The 17,711-nt window shown below is 50.6% G+C and overlaps 1 protein-coding gene across 3 annotated transcripts in view; it reads left to right on the forward strand.

Annotated features, from left to right (window-relative positions):
• Positions 1-17,711, forward strand: part of LOC102451664 (IgGFc-binding protein-like) — a 105,050-nt gene that overhangs the window by 44,359 nt on the left and 42,980 nt on the right. For 2 of the 3 annotated variants that reach the window (XM_075938278.1, XM_075938279.1), the window contains 25 exons: positions 378-428; positions 1,370-1,617; positions 1,957-2,134; positions 2,501-2,609; positions 3,160-3,251; positions 3,951-4,127; positions 4,497-4,699; positions 5,161-5,305; positions 7,484-7,603; positions 7,686-7,948; positions 8,578-8,662; positions 8,809-8,859; positions 10,144-10,194; positions 11,136-11,383; positions 11,723-11,900; positions 12,282-12,390; positions 12,943-13,034; positions 13,719-13,895; positions 14,265-14,467; positions 14,949-15,093; positions 15,878-15,928; positions 16,149-16,235; positions 16,515-16,565; positions 16,773-17,023; positions 17,363-17,540. In XM_075938278.1, the coding sequence (XP_075794393.1) occupies positions 378-428; positions 1,370-1,617; positions 1,957-2,134; positions 2,501-2,609; positions 3,160-3,251; positions 3,951-4,127; positions 4,497-4,699; positions 5,161-5,305; positions 7,484-7,603; positions 7,686-7,948; positions 8,578-8,662; positions 8,809-8,859; positions 10,144-10,194; positions 11,136-11,383; positions 11,723-11,900; positions 12,282-12,390; positions 12,943-13,034; positions 13,719-13,895; positions 14,265-14,467; positions 14,949-15,093; positions 15,878-15,928; positions 16,149-16,235; positions 16,515-16,565; positions 16,773-17,023; positions 17,363-17,540 (3,543 nt within the window). The remainder of the gene's footprint in view (positions 1-377; positions 429-1,369; positions 1,618-1,956; positions 2,135-2,500; positions 2,610-3,159; positions 3,252-3,950; positions 4,128-4,496; positions 4,700-5,160; positions 5,306-7,483; positions 7,604-7,685; positions 7,949-8,577; positions 8,663-8,808; positions 8,860-10,143; positions 10,195-11,135; positions 11,384-11,722; positions 11,901-12,281; positions 12,391-12,942; positions 13,035-13,718; positions 13,896-14,264; positions 14,468-14,948; positions 15,094-15,877; positions 15,929-16,148; positions 16,236-16,514; positions 16,566-16,772; positions 17,024-17,362; positions 17,541-17,711) is intronic. The other variant, XM_075938280.1, reaches the window with a different exon arrangement.

A 17,711-nucleotide genomic window follows, 5' to 3' on the forward strand; every position in this document is an offset into this window, starting at 1 on the left:
CTGCACCGCTCGGCCTATGTCACACGGTGTGCCCGATGCCGCCACCCTGCCCTCTACCCCGAGAGCCGCCAGATAAGCAGCCGCCGGTGGGACTGGAGTGCAGGGCGCCTCCGCCCCATCACACCATCCATATAGGTGAACGAAGCGGTTGACTAGGGCGCCCAGTTTAATGGGGCGCCAAATGGTGGTGCAGTTTCGTTGAGGGGTTTGGAGGTCGGGGCGCCGATTACATGATTTGCCTAGGGCGCCAGTTGCTGGCAGCTAGTCTAGGGCCGCCCTTGTATGAGCTACTGCTGTTTGCACACAGCCCATAGAACATTCTTCATAGAACAGAATGGCCAATGTCTTAACGGTAATTTCTTGATATATTTCACCAGGAGAATCCCCGACCACAGGAAGTCCAACTTCAGAAGTACCTTGTCAGACAGGTAAGGTGGATTCCTCCATACTGGAACAGTGTCCTTCCCATTCTCGTGCGGGCTGAGATTGGTACCTGAGTGCAGAATAGGATTGGATTTGTTGAATACTTTGAAATCTCAGCATTAACTGTAATGCAGACCAATCCCTCAGCTCATGTTATTCACTGCTTCTACCCGAATCCCTTCCACCTTGCAAATGATAAAGTGACTCACCGGGTGCAACTAGTCCAGGTTTGTCTGATATCTGAATCTCGCAGGAGGACAACCTGAGGCTAGCCTGCTGCCAGGGATCAGACCAGACAGAGGAAATTCAGCAGCATTTACCCACCTGTCATAGGCTTCAGTAAACTTAGTACTGTCTGGCTTTGCCACACTGGCTTCAGGCACACTGTTTCACTGACCTAGGGGATTCCCCCTGGACCAAGAGTGCTGCTTTCAAAAAGGATTCTTTGGTTCCGATTTCAACTTGCTGGGTAATATCATTTGAAAACTCCATGATGTATTTCCACGGGATTTCACATCACCTCCCTACTATTGGTATTTCCTTTGTGTTCAGAGATCAGATAGCCGAGTGTGGCACAGCAACACGAGCAGTTACAGGATTAGAATCACAACTGGATTGGTTGTAAAAGGAAGGGGCCACTTATGGCGAGAGCAGGATGCTTTCACCATTTTGCTACTGTATGTCAAGAGGCCACTGACTAGCAGTGGAGCCTTGTGCTCATCACTTAGCTTCTCAAGTGGCAAAATGGGTCGATATTCAGGGGAGCTTCCTCTGGAGATCTGCAATGATAGAAATAAACATGACATGACCTCTACCTGCTTCTCAAAAGGCCAACTCCTGTGGCATGAGCTGGAAGTGCACACCAACACCATGTGCTCGCTGGAGCAAAAAGTAACAGCGTGTGACGGGGATTTGCTGGGACTAATCCACCTTTCTTCCTCCTAAGGCCGCGGCACCTGCAGTGCCTCAGGGGACCCACATTACAACACCTTTGACGGCAGAGTTCACCATTTCATGGGAAACTGCACCTACACCCTCTCCAAAGTCTGCAACGCCTCCGGGGGGCTCCCACCTTTCGACGTCTCCACCACCAACGAGCACAGGGGCTCCAATACCAAAGTGTCCTATGTAAAGTCCGTGAACGTGGACGTCTACGGAACTCAGATTTCCTTGCTGCAGAACAGGAAAGTGAATGTAAGTGAAAGGTGATTTAACAGCAATATTCCAATCATCTGACATTCCTAACTGAGACTTGTGAAAACTGAGACATTGGATTGCACTGGCAGGTCACCTGGTGGGTTTCTCTTTTCTCACTGGCTGTGTGCGCTTCTTGGAATTAGGTTTGCGCTGAGAACGCTCAGGACTGGTAGTTGAATTTTGCTTTCTGTCAATTTTCTGCCATATTTGCTTCCCATTCCCAGGGTGAATGAGATCGCTATGTCCAGTGAAGTCCCTGAACAGCCTATTCACGGGCTACTCACTGGGAATCGGTGGTTACTCCTGGTGACTACATTTTCCTAACGTGTTGTGCAGGTGAACGGCACCAGAAGGAACCTGCCTGTGGAGATTGAAAACAAGATCAAGATCCAGGTCAGCGGGGGCTACGTGCTCTTGGAAACCGATTTCGGACTCTGGGTCAGATTCGACGGCAATCACTATGCGGAGGTGTCAGTGCCCTGTGACTACCGGGGCCAGCTCTGTGGCCTGTGTGGTGAGTATCCCTGTGTTGAGCAGAGGTTCCCAGACTTTTCGGCATCACGCCTCCTTTTTGATTTTTGAAAATCCCGCACGCCCCCTCCTGACGAACAGCAAAAGTTGTTGAGCAAAAAAAAAGGAACTGACCGGGACAAGAAAACTTGATGGGGGCAGGGGCTGTATTGCCTCACGCTGCCCCCCGGAATTTCTTCATGCCCTCCAGTTTGGGAACCCATGGTATAGACATACCCATAGGTGAACAATACCTACTCCTTCCCCGGGAAGGTACTGGTACACACAAATGCCAACTCTTTGAGACCGATGGGTTTGACAGCCACGCACTAAGCCCTTCACACACCCAACGAACTTTCCCTCGTGACAGGTAATTACAATGGCGATCCAAAGGATGACAACAGAAAGCCGAACGGCAGCATTGCGGCAGATTCCACAGAGCTGGGCGAGAGCTGGCTAGCGGTAGAGAACAACACCGTGTACGTACAGACGGAAGCAAATCCGGGGTCTCTGCTCGGGAAGATCTAGGAAAGCAGGCTGCATGCCCTGCCACAGGGTGCCATCCATGACCGATCCCCTCAGTACCCTACTAGGTTGAGCAAAACTCCCACCCTCTCCAGTGCACCCTGGAACTCCCCCCACCATTGTCCATAGGCAGGGAGCGAGTAGCAGGCCTCCTACAGCCTGCCTCCTTGGGTCGCCTGTCTTCCAGTGCAGGAAGAGCTGCTGGGTGGCTGGGCGTGACCCGCTGTCCCACTCAGGGGACAGACAGAGCCACTGCTTCCTGCACAGGCTTGTCGCACTCCCAATTCCACTGGTGAGTGGCGGAGCACCCCAATTTCCCCGAGCGGGAACGGAGCCCTTGCTGCAGTGTGGGAGTGGGGAGCAGAGCTCAGCCTTTCCCTGAGCCCGACTCTGCTCTGTGGCTGTGACCGAGTCAGGCCTGCACTGCAGGGATGGTGCCATCCTTTGCACATCTGGCCTGGGAGATAAAGGAACGTCCATCGAAGAGTGTCTTTCCCTTGCCAGGTGCTCCCCTGACGAATCCGGGATCTGTCACCCTGAGCTGGAGAGTGAAGCGAGGAAGAACACGGCCTGCGGCATGATCACCGACCCCACAGGTAGTGTGGCTGTGGCTGAGCCAGGGGCAAACGGATTGAAATCACTCCATACTTCATGGTGCACTTGCCTGCATCTGGACCTTACCCCCTGGAGCCCATTGCTATGAGCTCCCATTGGAACGGGCACAGCCCCCAATACTGAACGCCACACTAGAAGTCCCCCGAGTTGGGGAGCCTTCCGTGCTCAGACCGGATTGTGCATTCACACGGCACCAGGTTGTGCGGATTTTTTGGGACTTGCATTTCGAGAGCCAAGTTCTGCAGCCCTTGCCTGCCCAGACCTCCCATTGCCTCGCATTCACATAGCGCAGTGGCCCCAATAGCCTATGACCGGGGTATCGAAGTGCGTGAGGCATTCCCTCCTCCAGACAGGGAATGGGCGGGGTGTCTCCGGTACCAGCGTATCTTACCTCCCAGCTCACAGCTCGCTGTCTAGCTAGAAGCGTGTCCACTTTGAGCTACATTGCGATCCCCTGGCCGAGAAGTGGCGGCCCCAGCCAAGCAAAGCCAAGTCTCATCAGCATTTGGGTGTATTCAGCTTCAGGTTTGGTTTGGGTTCATTAAAGAGACCTGGTCAACCTACCCCTGCCAGGGAGCAGAGACTCCTTGCCAGGAGAGTGCTTGCCAGGGCAGAGGTGGAGCTCAGCTGATTGATTCCCTCTTGCCTGTCTGAGACTGTATCTTTCTCCACTTACCCAGGCATCTTCAAGGACTGTCACGCCCACGTAGCTCCAGACCAATTCCTGGAAAACTGTGTATACGACTGGTGTTACACTGATGACAAGACAGCGTCCTTATGCCACGGGCTGCAGGCTTATGCGGAGTCGTGCACAAATGCCGGGGTCTGCAGAGAATGGAGAAATAGTACTCTGTGCCGTGAGTGCTGTAATCGATAGCTATTCCCTTCTGAGATTCAGCCCTTTGTAATGCAAGACTTCCTTCAGAAATAGACCTTTCTGCCTCTTCTGATGGCCTGGACTTTCCAGTCCCGTAATGCTTTGCGGGTCGTCTCTCCATCCTCCGCTCCTCTGTCTGGTCCAGTTCTTCACTGGATCCTGCCGGGCTTGGTGCTGTGTCATTCCCCGCACAGAGGGTTTTCCTGGAGAAAAGCCTCAGCCTGCAGCATTCCCCATGTGAACGGCTTTCTGGCCACACTACGCTGTTCTGGAACAAACAGGGGCGGTGTGAAGAGAATGGCGTTGGGAGTTTCCTGTTAGTAATCTGCGGTTTTCTCCTCACTTGTAGCAATCTCCTGTGCCGAAGGAAGCCAGTACAAGAGCTGTGGGAGCAGGTGTCCTTCCAGCTGCGTGACTCCCTCTGCATTTAGCCCTTGCAGCTCCTTGCCCGTGGAAGGCTGTTTCTGTAAGGAAGGCTACACTCTGAGCGGAGACACCTGTGTGCTGGAGAGCCAATGCGGCTGTGTGGATGAAAACAACCACTATCATCAGGCAAGTTACCCCGAGACAACAATCCCAGGTTCTTTTAGTGTTTCCGTAACTGGTAAAAATTGAATTGACAGCAGGCCAGTGGGTTGTGTGGATGTCATTGTTCATTTCAATAGTAACCATGCCTAGCTCGTCTCACGGGGAGATCCCCAAGTACGTACGTGCCAAAAGGCATCAGTGTTTTCATTCCCTTTTTAAAGAGGGGGAAACTGAGGCACGGAGCAATCGCATGATTGCATAAGCTTGCCAGCAGGCCACCGTTGCGAACAGAAATCAGGTCTCTTGAGTCCGAGTGCGGCACACCTTTTCTGGGGCCACACGGTTTCACTGGGGAGGCAGCCGGTGGCCTGGAGAGTATTACAGGCATTGATCCATGCCACACTCCTTTCATTGTGCCCCATGGAGACACTCCTCCGGAGACATTATACTATTTCATATTCAAGAGCCTCTCCTTTCTCTAACAGCTGAACGAAAGCTGGTTCCCCCGTGACACCTGCAAGGAGCGCTGCTCCTGTCACGGCAACAACAGCATCACCTGCACCGCTTGGGAGTGTGGGGCGCTGGAGGAATGCCGAGTGCAGGACGGGGTGTTGGGTTGTTACCCCTCTGGTGAGTCCCCCCTGCAAACGCTTCCACGTGTGAGCTCAGTCATTAGCCCTTCCTTGCCCAGAAGGGTTTCTCTGGATACCTGACCCATCCGTGATGGCCCAGGAAGGTTCGGTTCTAGGACCGGTTTTGTTCAATATCTTTATTAATGACCTGGATGAGGGGATAGATTGCACCCTCAGCAAGTTTGCAGATGACACTAAGCTAGGGGGAGAGGTAGATACGCTTAAGGGCAGAGATAGGGTCCAGAGTGACTTAGACAAATTGGAGGATTGGGCCACTAGAAATCTCTTGAGATTCAACAAGGACAAGTGCAGAGTCCTGCACTTGGGACGGAAGAATCCCAAGCATAGTTACAGGCTGGGGACCAACCAGTTAAGTAGTAGTTCTGCAGAAAAGGACCTGGGGGTTACAGTGGATTAGAAGCTAGATATGAGTCAACAGTGTGCCCTTGTAGCCAAGAAGGCTAATGGCATATTAGGATGCATTAAGAGGAGCATTGCCAGCAGATCCAGAGATGTCATTATTCCCCTTTATTCGGCTTTGGTGAGGCCACATCTGGAGTATTGTGTCCAGTTCTGGGCCCCCCACTACAAAAAGGATGCGGACGCATTGGAGAGGGTCCAGCGGAGGGCAACCAAAATGATTAGGGGTCTGGAGCATATGACCTACGAGGAGAGGCTGAGGGACTTGGGTCTGTTTAGTCTGCAGAAGCGAAGAGTGAGGGGGGACTTGATAGCAGCCTTCAACTTCCTGAAGGGAGGTTCCAAAGAGGATGGAGAGAGGCTGTTCTCAGTAGTAACAGATGGCAGAACAAGGAGCAATGGTCTCAAGTTGTGGTGGGAGAGGTCCAGATTGGATATTAGGAAAAACTATTTTACTAGGAGGGTAGTGAAGCATTGGAATGGGTTACCTAGGGAAGTAGTGGAGTCTCCATCCCTAGAGGTGTTTAAGTCGCGGCTTGACAAAGCCCTGGCCGGGTTGATTTAGATGGGATTGGTCCTGCCTAGAGCGGAGGGCTGGACTTGACGACCTTCTGAGGTCTCTTCCAGTTCTATGATTCTATGATAAGGGGATGGTTGGATGAAATAACATGATCTTGGTAACTAATTGACCATTCATTATAGGGAACTTTCTGGGGGTCTGGCTGGTGAGTCTTGCCCACATGCTCAGGGTTTAGCTGATCGCCATATTTGGGGTCAGGAAGGAATTTTCCTCCAGGGTAGATTGGCAGAGGCCCTGGAGGTTTTTCGCCTTCCTCTGTAGCATTGGGCACAGATCACAGCTGAAGGACTCTCTGCATGTTGGAGCCTTCAAAGTATTTGAAGGCTTCAATATCTGAGACATAGGTGAGAGGATTACTCTAAGAGGGGTGGGCGAGATTCTGTGGCCTGCACTGTGCAGGGGGTCAGACTAGATGATCATAATGGTCCCTTCTGACCTTAAAGTCTATGAGTCTATGAGTCTATGACTGCTGATGCTTGCCAGTGCAGAGAGACTCAATGACTAATCCCGTCTCGCAATCCTCAAGATTTCAGCCGCAGAGGAAATGGAGCTGGCGTAGAATCACTCGCGTTTTACTTGAGTGGGGAATGGAGAATCAACCCCCAAAATGCCCATTCCCGCAAATGAAAACATTGAACACAAAAGTGTCGATTTAGGATAATACCGAGGGAGGGGAACAAATTTGAAGTCAAAATTTCTCTTGCAAATGACTCCACCTTTACATTGTCTTAAAGACTGTGAAAAATACACCAAGGACAGCCTTAACATCCATCCTCAATTGTTAATAAAAACAATACATGCCATTGCTTCATCAACATTGCACTCAACATGAAATGTGTACACATTCTCATGGGTCCGTCTCACTTACATTGGTGGTAGGCATACTTGACTGTTACAGATTGAAGGCACTTAGGAAGTATTTAGACCATACGATCACCGTAAGTTTCCTAAGAATAATCATTTCTTTCCAACTTTAGCTATAAGTTGTATTGGGAGATGCACTAACCTAAGTCAGAATGGATTTGGTCCGTGGTGCAGAATCTGGTGTTTTGAAGGGATTTGACAATAAATTGTAAATATTCTTTTGAACGTGGATCTCAGTTGACTCAGCGGTGAATAAGCCCGATAACACGTGTCTCTTCCAATAACACAATGAATCATGACTCTTCTTTTCAGAGGGCTGTCGCTTCAACTGCTCATTCGATGATAACTTCTGTGAATGGACACAGTCCACGTCCGATGACTTTGACTGGAGACGCATCTCCGTGGCACCTCCATACGGCAACATATCACATGGCAAGTATTTCGTCATACACGGTAACTGAGGCTTCTTGAGGAGAAGGTGCCCATGGTCTGACTGCTGCCCTTTTGTTCACAGGTGGCTATTACATCTCCACCGACAGCCGCTACGCGCGCCCAGAGGAGAAAGGACAGCTAATAAGCCCCCACTGCACGGCCAGGCAGGCTGCGTGTTTCCGATTCCGATACCACATAGCAGGAGTCGCAGACGATGGGGCGCTGAAGGTGTACCTGCTTCAGGAAGCGGACGGCAAACCTCTTCTGCTGTGGCTAACGACTGGAAGCAAGGGAGACAGCTGGCTTGAAGCAGCAGTGGATTTGCACATTTCGGGCAGATTTCAGGTGATGATGCAACCAAAGAAACCGGCTTGGTGGTACCTTTGCGATTACGGGGGAAGAAAGGTCGTTGTGTCCAAGTCAGAGAGACGTGCTGGCCATGAAGTGACACTGGGAACTTGTGATGCATGTTTATGTGTGTTGCATCTCTTTGGGGAGCACAAAACTTGATAGACCTTGAGGTAACATTGGCAGGGAACCCACAGCCCAGTGGAACTCCAAACATTACACGAGCTTAGGGATCGAGATTAAAGAAAAATGTCTCTGCCCTTCCTCATGGAACTCTTTTAATTCAGCATTTCATGGGTTCTGCAGCCAAGTTAGCCTCATACCCCAAAGCACTGATTCTCTGACAGACATTCTCTTTAGGCCCTCAGACAAAGAGTATTAACGCTTTCACCCCCAGTCACTGAATGGGGTCTGGGCTCCCGTCACAATGCCACAGAACACAAGTGAAACTTTTACATAATTCAGCATGGTAGGTGTATTGTGATCAAGTTACCATCGTCCTGCCCAGAACAGGAAAGAACACGTGTCCTCATCAGTCTAACATCCAGGTCACTGCTACTCATTAACGCCTGTGGTGCAATTCTATATCAGATGCATGACAAACTGTCGTTTGACTGTTCCTGCAGGTTGTGTTGGAAAGTGTGACTGGCACGGACAACCGAACGCGGGTCTCTGTGGATGACGTGTTCCTGGATCCTGGTTGCTGTTTGGGTATTTGCCACTTGCTTTGTGTTTCTGGAATCACACTTCTCACACATGATCATTTGCACATTAATTAAAACCTCCCCAAGGGTTATTCTTTCCATAGACCAGAATGAGAAACTTCTCAACCTTAATGTCGTCTTATCTTTTCCCAGGAGAACCCTCAACCACTTCAAGTCCCACTACCGTAGGCACCAGTCCAACAGGTAACGTGTTTCCCTCAGAGCTTTCTCAGTCTCCTTGACCTTTCCTGGTGGGCTGTGGAATTGGCGGCTGGTTTCACATGAGGTTACAAATAACACAGCAGTTGGGATGCAGAAAGGTTCATTTTGAAGTGTAGGTCCCAGTTTCCCTGTGTATGTTAATGACCCTCACGCTGGGGGTTCCTGGTTCACAATGACCAATTCTGGGATCATCTCGTGTTTGTAGATTCATAGATTATAGAATCATAGGACTGGAAGGGACCTCGAGAGGTCATCGAGTCCAGCCCCCCGCCCTCAAGGCAGGACCAAGCTCCATCTACACCATCCCTGACAGATATCTATCTAACCTGTTCTTAAATATCTCCAGAGAGGGAGATTCCACCACCTCCCTTGGCAATTTATTCCAATGTTTGACCACCCTGACAGTTAGGAATTTTTTCCTAATGTCCAATCTAAACCTCCCCTGCTGCACTTTAAGCCCATTACTCCTTGTCCTGTCCTCAGAAACCAAGAGGAACAAATTTTCTCCTTCCTCCTTGTGACACCCTTTTATTTGAAAACCGCTATCATGTCCCCTCTTAATCTTCTTTTTTCCAAACTAAACAAGCCCAGTTCATGAAGCCTGGCTTCATAGGTCATGTTCTCTAAACCTTGAATCATTCTTGTCGCTCTTCTCTGTACCCTTTCCAATTTCTCCACATCTTTCTTGAAATGTGGTGCCCAGAACTGGACTAGCCTCAGATTCCACAACAGCGTTATTAAATTCCACAACAGTGCGAGGAACAAGCCCTGTCTCAGAAACCACTCCGTTCCACACAACGAGCACCCCTGCAGTCGCAAGTACCACACGTTAGTTTGCACGGAGACTGGGGCTGAGAGGAAATCCCCCTCTTTGGTCACACAAGAGGGCACATGCGGCCTGTGTGTTGTAAGGAGTTGTATGAGCTCAGGGGCAGCCCGTCCAGATAGGCGAACGAGGCGGTTGCTTAGGGCACCCAGTTTAATGGGGCGCCAAATGGTGGCGCAGTATCGTTGAGGGGTTTGGAGGTCGGGGCGCCGATTATATGATTTGCCTAGGGCGCCAGTTGCTGGCAGCTAGTCTAGGGCCGCCCTGGTATGAGCTACTGCTGTTTGCACACAGGACATGCTCTCTGTATTTCTTGGATGACAGTTCTCACACTGGATCATTTGCAATTGAATGCAAAAGTGTAAGACTCATTCTATTCCATTCTTCATAGAACAGAATGGCCAATGTCTTAACGGTAATTTCTTGATCTATTTCACCAGGAGAATCCCCGACCACAGGAAGTCCAACTTCAGAAGTACCTTGTCAGACAGGTAAGGTGGATTCCTCCATACTGGAACAGCGTCCTTCCCATTCTCGTGCGGGCTGAGATTGGTACCTGAGTGCAGAATAGGGTTAGATTTGTTGAATACTTTGAAATCTCAGCATTAACTGTAATGCAGACCAATCCCTCAGCTCATGTTATTCACTGCTTCTACCCGAATCCCTTCCACCTTGCAAATGATAAAGTGACTCACCGGGTACAAGTAGTCCAGGTTTGTCTGACTATCTGAATCTCGCAGGAGGACAACCTGAGGCTAGCCTGCTGCCAGGGATCAGATCGGACAGAGGAAATTCAGCAGCATTTACCCACCTATCATAGGCTGCAGTAAATTTAGTACTGTCTGGATTTGCATCCGTTTTGCAGCCACACTGTTTCACTGAACTAGGGGATTCCAACTGGACCAAGAGTGCTGCTTTCAAAAAGTATTCTTTGGTTCCGATTTCAACTTGCTGGGTAATATCATTTGAAAACTCCATGATGTATTTCCACGGGATTTCACGTCACCTCCCTACTATTGGTATTTCCTTTGTGTTCAGAGATCAGATAGCCGAGTGTGGCCCAGCAACATGAGCAGTTACAGGATTAGATTCACAACTAGATTGGTTGTAAAAGGAAGGGGCCTCTTATGGCGAGAGCAGGATGCTTTCACCATTTTGTTACTGTACGTCAAGAGGCCACTGACTAGCAGTGGAGCCTTGTGCTCATCACTTAGCTTCTCAAGTGGCAAAATGGGTCGATATTCAGGGGAGCTTCCTCTGGAGATCTGCAATGATAGAAATAAACATGACATGATCTCTACCTGCTTCTCAAAAGGCCAACTCCTGTGGCATGAGCTGGAAGTGCACACCAACACCATGTGCTCGCTGGAGCAAAAAGTAACAGCGTGTGACGGGGATTTGCTGGGACTAATCCACCTTTCTTCCTCCTAAGGCCGCGGCACCTGCAGTGCCTCAGGGGACCCACATTATAACACCTTTGACGGCAGAGTTCACCATTTCATGGGAAACTGCACCTACACCCTCTCCAAAGTCTGCAACGCCTCCGGGGGGCTCCCACCTTTCGACGTCTCCACCACCAACGAGCACAGGGGCTCCAATACCAAAGTGTCCTATGTAAAGTCCGTGCACGTGGAGGTCTACGGAACTCAGATTTCCTTGCTGAAGAACAGGAAAGTGAATGTAAGTGAAAGGTGATTTAACAGCAATATTCCAATCATCTGACATTCCTAACTGAGACTTGTGAAAACTGAGACATTGGATTGCACTGACAGGTCACCTGGTGGGTTTCTCTTTTCTCACTGGCTGTGTGCGCTTCTTGGAATTCGGTTTGCGCTGAGAACGCTCAGGACTGGTAGTTGAATTTTGCTTTCTGTCAATTTTCTGCCATATTTGCTTCCCATTCCCAGGGTGAATGAGATCGCTATGTCCAGTGAAGTCCCTGAACAGCCTATTCACGGGCTACTCACTGGGAATCGGTGGTTACTCCTGGTGACTACATTTTCCCAACGTGTTGTGCAGGTGAACGGCACCAGAAGGAACCTGCCTGTGGACATTGAAAACAAGATCAAGATCCAGGTCAGCGGGGGCTACGTGCTCTTGGAAACCGATTTCGGACTCTGGGTCAGATTCGACGGCAATCACTATGCAGAGGTGTCAGTGCCCTGTGACTACCAGGGCCAGCTCTGTGGCCTGTGTGGTGAGTATCCCTGTGTAGAGCAGAGGTTCCTAAACTTTTCGGCATCACGCCTCCTTCTTGATTTTTGAAAAGCCCGCACGACCCCTCCCGACGAACAGCAAAACTTGTTGAGCAAAAAAAAAAGGAACTGACCGGAGCAAGAAAATTTGGTATGGGGACGGGGGGTTGTATTGCCTCATGCCACCCCCCGGAATTTCTTCATGCCCTCCAGTTTGGGAACCCATGGTATAGACATACCCATAGGTGAACAATTTCTACTCCTTCCTGGAGAAGGTACTGGAACACACACACGCCACCACTTTCATAACGATGGGTTTGACAACCACGCACTAAGTTGCGGTTCTGCCCTTCACACACCCAACGAACTTTCCCTCGTGACAGGTAATTACAATGGCGATCCAAAGGACGACAACAGAAAGCCGAACGGCAGCATTGCAGCAGATTCCACAGAGCTGGGCGAGAGCTGGCTAGCGGTAGAGAACAACACCGTGTACGTACAGACGGAAGCAAATCCGGGGTCTCTGCTTGGGAAGATCTAGGAAAGCAGGCTGCATGCCCTGCCACAGGGTGCCATCCATGACCGATCCCCTCAGTACCCTACTAGGCTGAGCACAACTCCCACCCTCTCCAGTGCACCCTGGAACTCCCCCCACCGTTGACCATAGGCAGCGAGCGAGTAGCAGGCCTCCTACAGCCTGCCTCCTTGGATCGCCTGTCCTCCAGTGCAGGAAGAGCTGCTGGGTGGCTGGGCGTGACCCGCTGTCCCACTCAGGGGACAGACAGAGCCACTGCTTCCTACGCAGGCTTGTCGCACTCCCAATTCCACTGGTGAGTGGCGGAGCAGCCCAATTCCCCCGAGCGGGAACGGAGCCCTTGCTGCAGTGTGGCAGTGGGGAGCAGAGCTCTCAGCCTTTCCCTGAGCCCGACTCTGCTCCGTGGCTGTGACCGAGTCAGGCCTGCACTGCAGGGATGGTGCCATCCTTTGCACATCTGGCCTGGGAGATAAAGGAACGTCCATCGAAGAGTGTCTTTCCCTTGCCAGGTGCTCCCCTGACGAATCCGGGATCTGTGACCCTGAGCTGGAGAGTGAAGCGAGGAAGAACACGGCCTGCGGCATGATCACCGACCCCACAGGTAGTGTGGCCGTGGCTGAGCCAGGGGCAAACGGATTGAAATCACTCCATACTTCATGGTGCACTTGCCTGCATCTGGACCTTACCCCCTGGAGCCCATTGCTATGAGCCCCCAATACTGAACGCCACACTAAAAGTCCCCTGAGTTGGGGAGGCTTCCGTGCTCCGACCGGATTGTGCATTCACACGGCACCAGGTTGTGCGGATTATTTGGGACTTGCTTTTCGAGAGCCGAGTTCTGCAGCCCTTGCCTGCCCAGACCTCCCATTGCCTCGCATTCACATAGCACAGTGGCCCCAATGGCCTTTATGACCGGGGTATCGAAGCGCGTGAGGCATTCCCTCCTCCAGACAGGGAATGGGCGGGCTGTCTCCGGTACCAGCGTACCTTACCTCCCAGCCCACAGCTCGCTGTCTAGCTAGAAGAAGCGTGTCCACTTTGAGCTACATTGCGATCCCCTGGCCAAGAAGGTGCGGTCCCAAGCCAAGCAAAGCCAAGTCTCATCAGCATTTGGGTGTATTCAGCTTCAGGTTTGGTTTGGGTTCATAAAAGAGACCTGGTCAACCTACCCCTGCCAGGGAGCAGAGACTCCTTGCCAGGAGAGTGCTTGCCAGGATAGAGGTGGAGCTCAGCTGATTGCTTCCCTCTTGCCTGTCTGAGACTGTATCTTTCTCCACTTACCCAGGCATCTTCAAGGACTGTCACGCCCACGTAGCTCCAGACCAATTCCTGGAAAACTGTGTGTACGACTGGTGTTACACTGATGACAAGACAGCGTCCTTATGCCACGGGCTGCAGGCTTATGCGGAGTCGTGCACCAATGCCGGGGTCTGCAGAGAATGGAGAAATAGTACTCTGTGCCGTGAGTGCTATAATCGATAGCTATTCCCTTCTGAGATTCAGCCCTTTGTAATGCAAGACTTCCTTCAGAAATAGACCTTTCTGCCTCTTCTGATGGCCTGGACTTTCCAGTCCCGTAATGCTTTGCGGGTCGTCTCTCCATCCTCCGCTCCTCTGTCTGGTCCAGTTCTTCACTGGATCCTGCCGGGCTTGGTGCTGTGTCATTCCCCGCACAGAGGGTTTCCCTGGAGAAAAGCCTTAGAATGCAGCATTCCCCATGTGAACGGCTTTCTGGCCACACTACGCTCTTCTGGAACAAACAGGGGCGGTGTGAAGAGAATGGCGTTGGGAGTTTCCTGTTAGTAATCTGCGGCTTTCTCCTCACTTGTAGCAATCTCCTGTGCCGAAGGAAGCCAGTACAAGAGCTGTGGGAGCAGGTGTCCTTCCAGCTGCGTGACTCCCTCTGCATTTAGCCCTTGCAGCTCCTTGCCCGTGGAAGGCTGTTTCTGTAAGGAAGGCTACACTCTGAGCGGAGACACCTGTGTGCCGGAGAGCCAATGCGGCTGTGTGGATGAAAACAACCACTATCATCAGGCAAGTTACCCCGAGACAACAATCCCAGGTTCTTTTAGTGTTTCCGTAACTGGTAAAAATTGAATTAACAGCGTCTCTCCTCACATGGGCTCAGGCCAGTGGGTTGTGTGGATGTCATTGTTCATTTCAATAGTAACCATGCCTAGCTCATCTCACGGGGAGATCCCCAAGTACGTAAGTGCCAAAAGGAATCAGTGTTTTCATTCCCTTTTTAAAGAGGGGGAAACTGAGGCACGGAGCAATCGCATGATTGCATAAGCTTGCCAGCAGGCCTCCGTTGCGAACAGAAATCAGGTCTCTTGAGTCCGAGTGCGGGACACCTTTTCTGGGGCCACACGGTTTCACTGGGGAGGCAGCCGGTGGCCTGGAGAGTATTACAGGCATTGATCCATGCCACACTCCTTTCATTGTGCCCCATGGAGACACTCCTCCGGAGACATTATAGTATTTCATATTCAAGAGCCTCTCCTTTCTCTAACAGCTGAACGAAAGCTGGTTCCCCCGTGACACCTGCAAGGAGCGCTGCTCCTGTCACGGCAACAACAGCATCACCTGCACCGCTTGGGAGTGTGGGGCGCTGGAGGAATGCCGAGTGCAGGACGGGGTGTTGGGTTGTTACCCCTATGGTGAGTCCCCCCTGCAAACGCTTCCACATGTGAGCTCAGTCATTAGCCCGTCCTTGCCCAGAAGGGTTTCTCTGGATACCTGACCCATCCGTGATGGCACAGGAAGGAGCTGACTGCTGATGCTTGCCAGTGCAGAGACACTCAATGACTAATCCCGTCTCGCAATCCTCAAGATTTCAGCCGCAGAGGAAGTGGAGCTGGCGTAGAATCACTCACATTTTACTTGAGTGGGGAATGGAGAATCAACCCCCAAAACACCCATTCCCGCAAATGAAAACATTGAACACAAAAGTGTCGATTTAGGATAATGCCGAGGGAGGGGAACAAATGTGAAGTCAAAATTCCTCTTGCAAATGACTCCACCTTTACATTGTCTTAAAGACTGTGAAAAATACACCAAGGCCAGCCTTAACATCCATCCTCAATTGTTAATAAAAACAATACATGCCATTGCATTATCAACATTGCACTCAACATGAAATGTGTACACTTTCTCATGGGTCCGTCTCACTTACATCGGTAGTAGGCATACTTGACTGTTACAGATTGAAGGCACTTAGGAAGTATTTAGACCATACGCTCCTACGATCACCGTAAGTTTCCTAAGAATAATCATTTCTTTCCAAGTTTAGCCGTAGGTTGTATTTTGAGATGCAATAACCTAAGTCAGAATGGATTTGGTCTTCGCTGCAGAGTCTGGTGTTTTGAAGGGATATTCTGTGATACTTTGCATAGACCAGAATGAGCACATTGTCAACCTTAATTTCCTTGTATCTTTTCCCAGGAGAAACCACAAGCACTTCAAGTCCAACTACAGTAGACACCAGTCCATCAGGTAACGTGTTTCCCTCAGACCTTTCTCAGTCTCCTTGTCCTTTCCTGGTAGGCCGTGAAATTGGCAGCTGGTTTCACATGACGTTTCAAATAACACAGCAATTGGGAGGCAGAAAGGTTCATTTTGAAGTATAGGTCCCAGTTCCCCCGTGTATGCTACCGACCCTCACTCTTGCGGTTCTCGGGTCTTACTAACCAATTCTGGGATCTTCTCGCGTTAGATTCCACAACAGAGCAGGGAACCAGTCCTCCTACAGAGACCACTCCGCACCACACAACGAGCATCCCTGCAGATGCAAGTACCACAGGTAAGTGTGCCCGGACACTGGGGTTGAGAGGAAATCCCCCTCTTTGGTCACACAAGAGCGCTTGTGTGCGGAGGGCACATAAAGCCTGTGCGTTGTAAGGAGTTGTTTGCGCTACTGCTGCTTGCATACAGGCTATGCGCACTGCGTTCCTCAGATGACAGTTCTCACACTAGATCATTTGCAATCGAATGCAAAAGTGTAAAAGACTCATCCTATTCCACTCTTCATAGAACAGAATGGCCAACGTCGTAACTGTAATTCCTTTATATACTTCACCAGGAGAATCCCCGACCACAGCAAGTCCAACTACAGAAGGACCTTGTCAGACAGGTAAAGTGGATTCCTCAGGACTATAACAATGTCCTTCCCATTCTCCTGTGGGGTGAAAAATTGGAGCCTGAATGCAGAATAGGGTTAGATTTGTTGAATACTTTGAAATCTCAGCATTAACTGAAATGCAGACTAATCTCTCAGCTCATGTTATTCATAACACGGCTGAGTGTTGCCTGGAATTAATCCACCGTTTTTCCTCCTAAGGTGTCCGTGGCACCTGCAGTGCCTCAGGGGACCCACATTACAACACCTTTGACGGCAGAGTTCACCATTTCATGGGAAACTGCACCTACACCCTCTCCAAAGTCTGCAACGCCTCCGGGGGGCTCCCACCTTTCGACGTCTCCACCACCAACGAGCACAGGGGCTCCAATACCAAAGTGTCCTATGTAAAGTCCGTGCACGTGGAGGTCTACGGAACTCAGATTTCCTTGCTGAAGAACAGGAAAGTGAATGTAAGTGAAAGGTGATTTAACAGCAATATTCCAATCATCTGACATTCCTAACTGAGAGTTGTGAAAACTGAGACATTGGATTGCACTGACAGGTCACCTGGTGGGTTTCTCTTTTCTCACTGGCTGTGTGCGCTTCTTGGAATTAGGTTTGCGCTGAGATCTCTGAAGACTGGTAGTTGAATTTTGCTTTCTGTCAATTTTCTGCCATATTTGCTTCCCATTCCCAGTGTGAATGAGATCGCTATGTCCAGTGAAGTCCCTGAACAGCCTATTCACGGGCTACTCACTGGGAATCGGTGGTTACTCCTGGTGACTACATTTTCCCAATGTGTTCTGCAGGTGAACGGCACCAGAAGGAACCTGCCTGTGGAGATTGAAAACAAGATCAAGATCCAGGTCAGCGGGGGCTACGTGCTCTTGGAAACCGATTTCGGACTCTGGGTCAGATTCGACGGCAATCACTATGCGGAGGTGTCAGTGCCCTGTGACTACCAGGGCCAGCTCTGTGGCCTGTGTGGTGAGTATCCCTGTGTTGAGCAGAGGTTCCCAGACTTTTCGGCATCACGCCTCCTTCTTGATTTTTGAAAATCCCGCACGCCCCCTCCCGACGAACAGCAAAACTTGTTGAGCAAAAAAAAAAGGAACTGACCGGGACAAGAAAACTTGATGGGGGCAGGAGCTGTATTGC

Source organism: Pelodiscus sinensis, chromosome 10 (assembly GCF_049634645.1).
Source record: "Pelodiscus sinensis isolate JC-2024 chromosome 10, ASM4963464v1, whole genome shotgun sequence".
Classification (NCBI taxonomy): Eukaryota; Metazoa; Chordata; order Testudines; family Trionychidae; genus Pelodiscus; species Pelodiscus sinensis.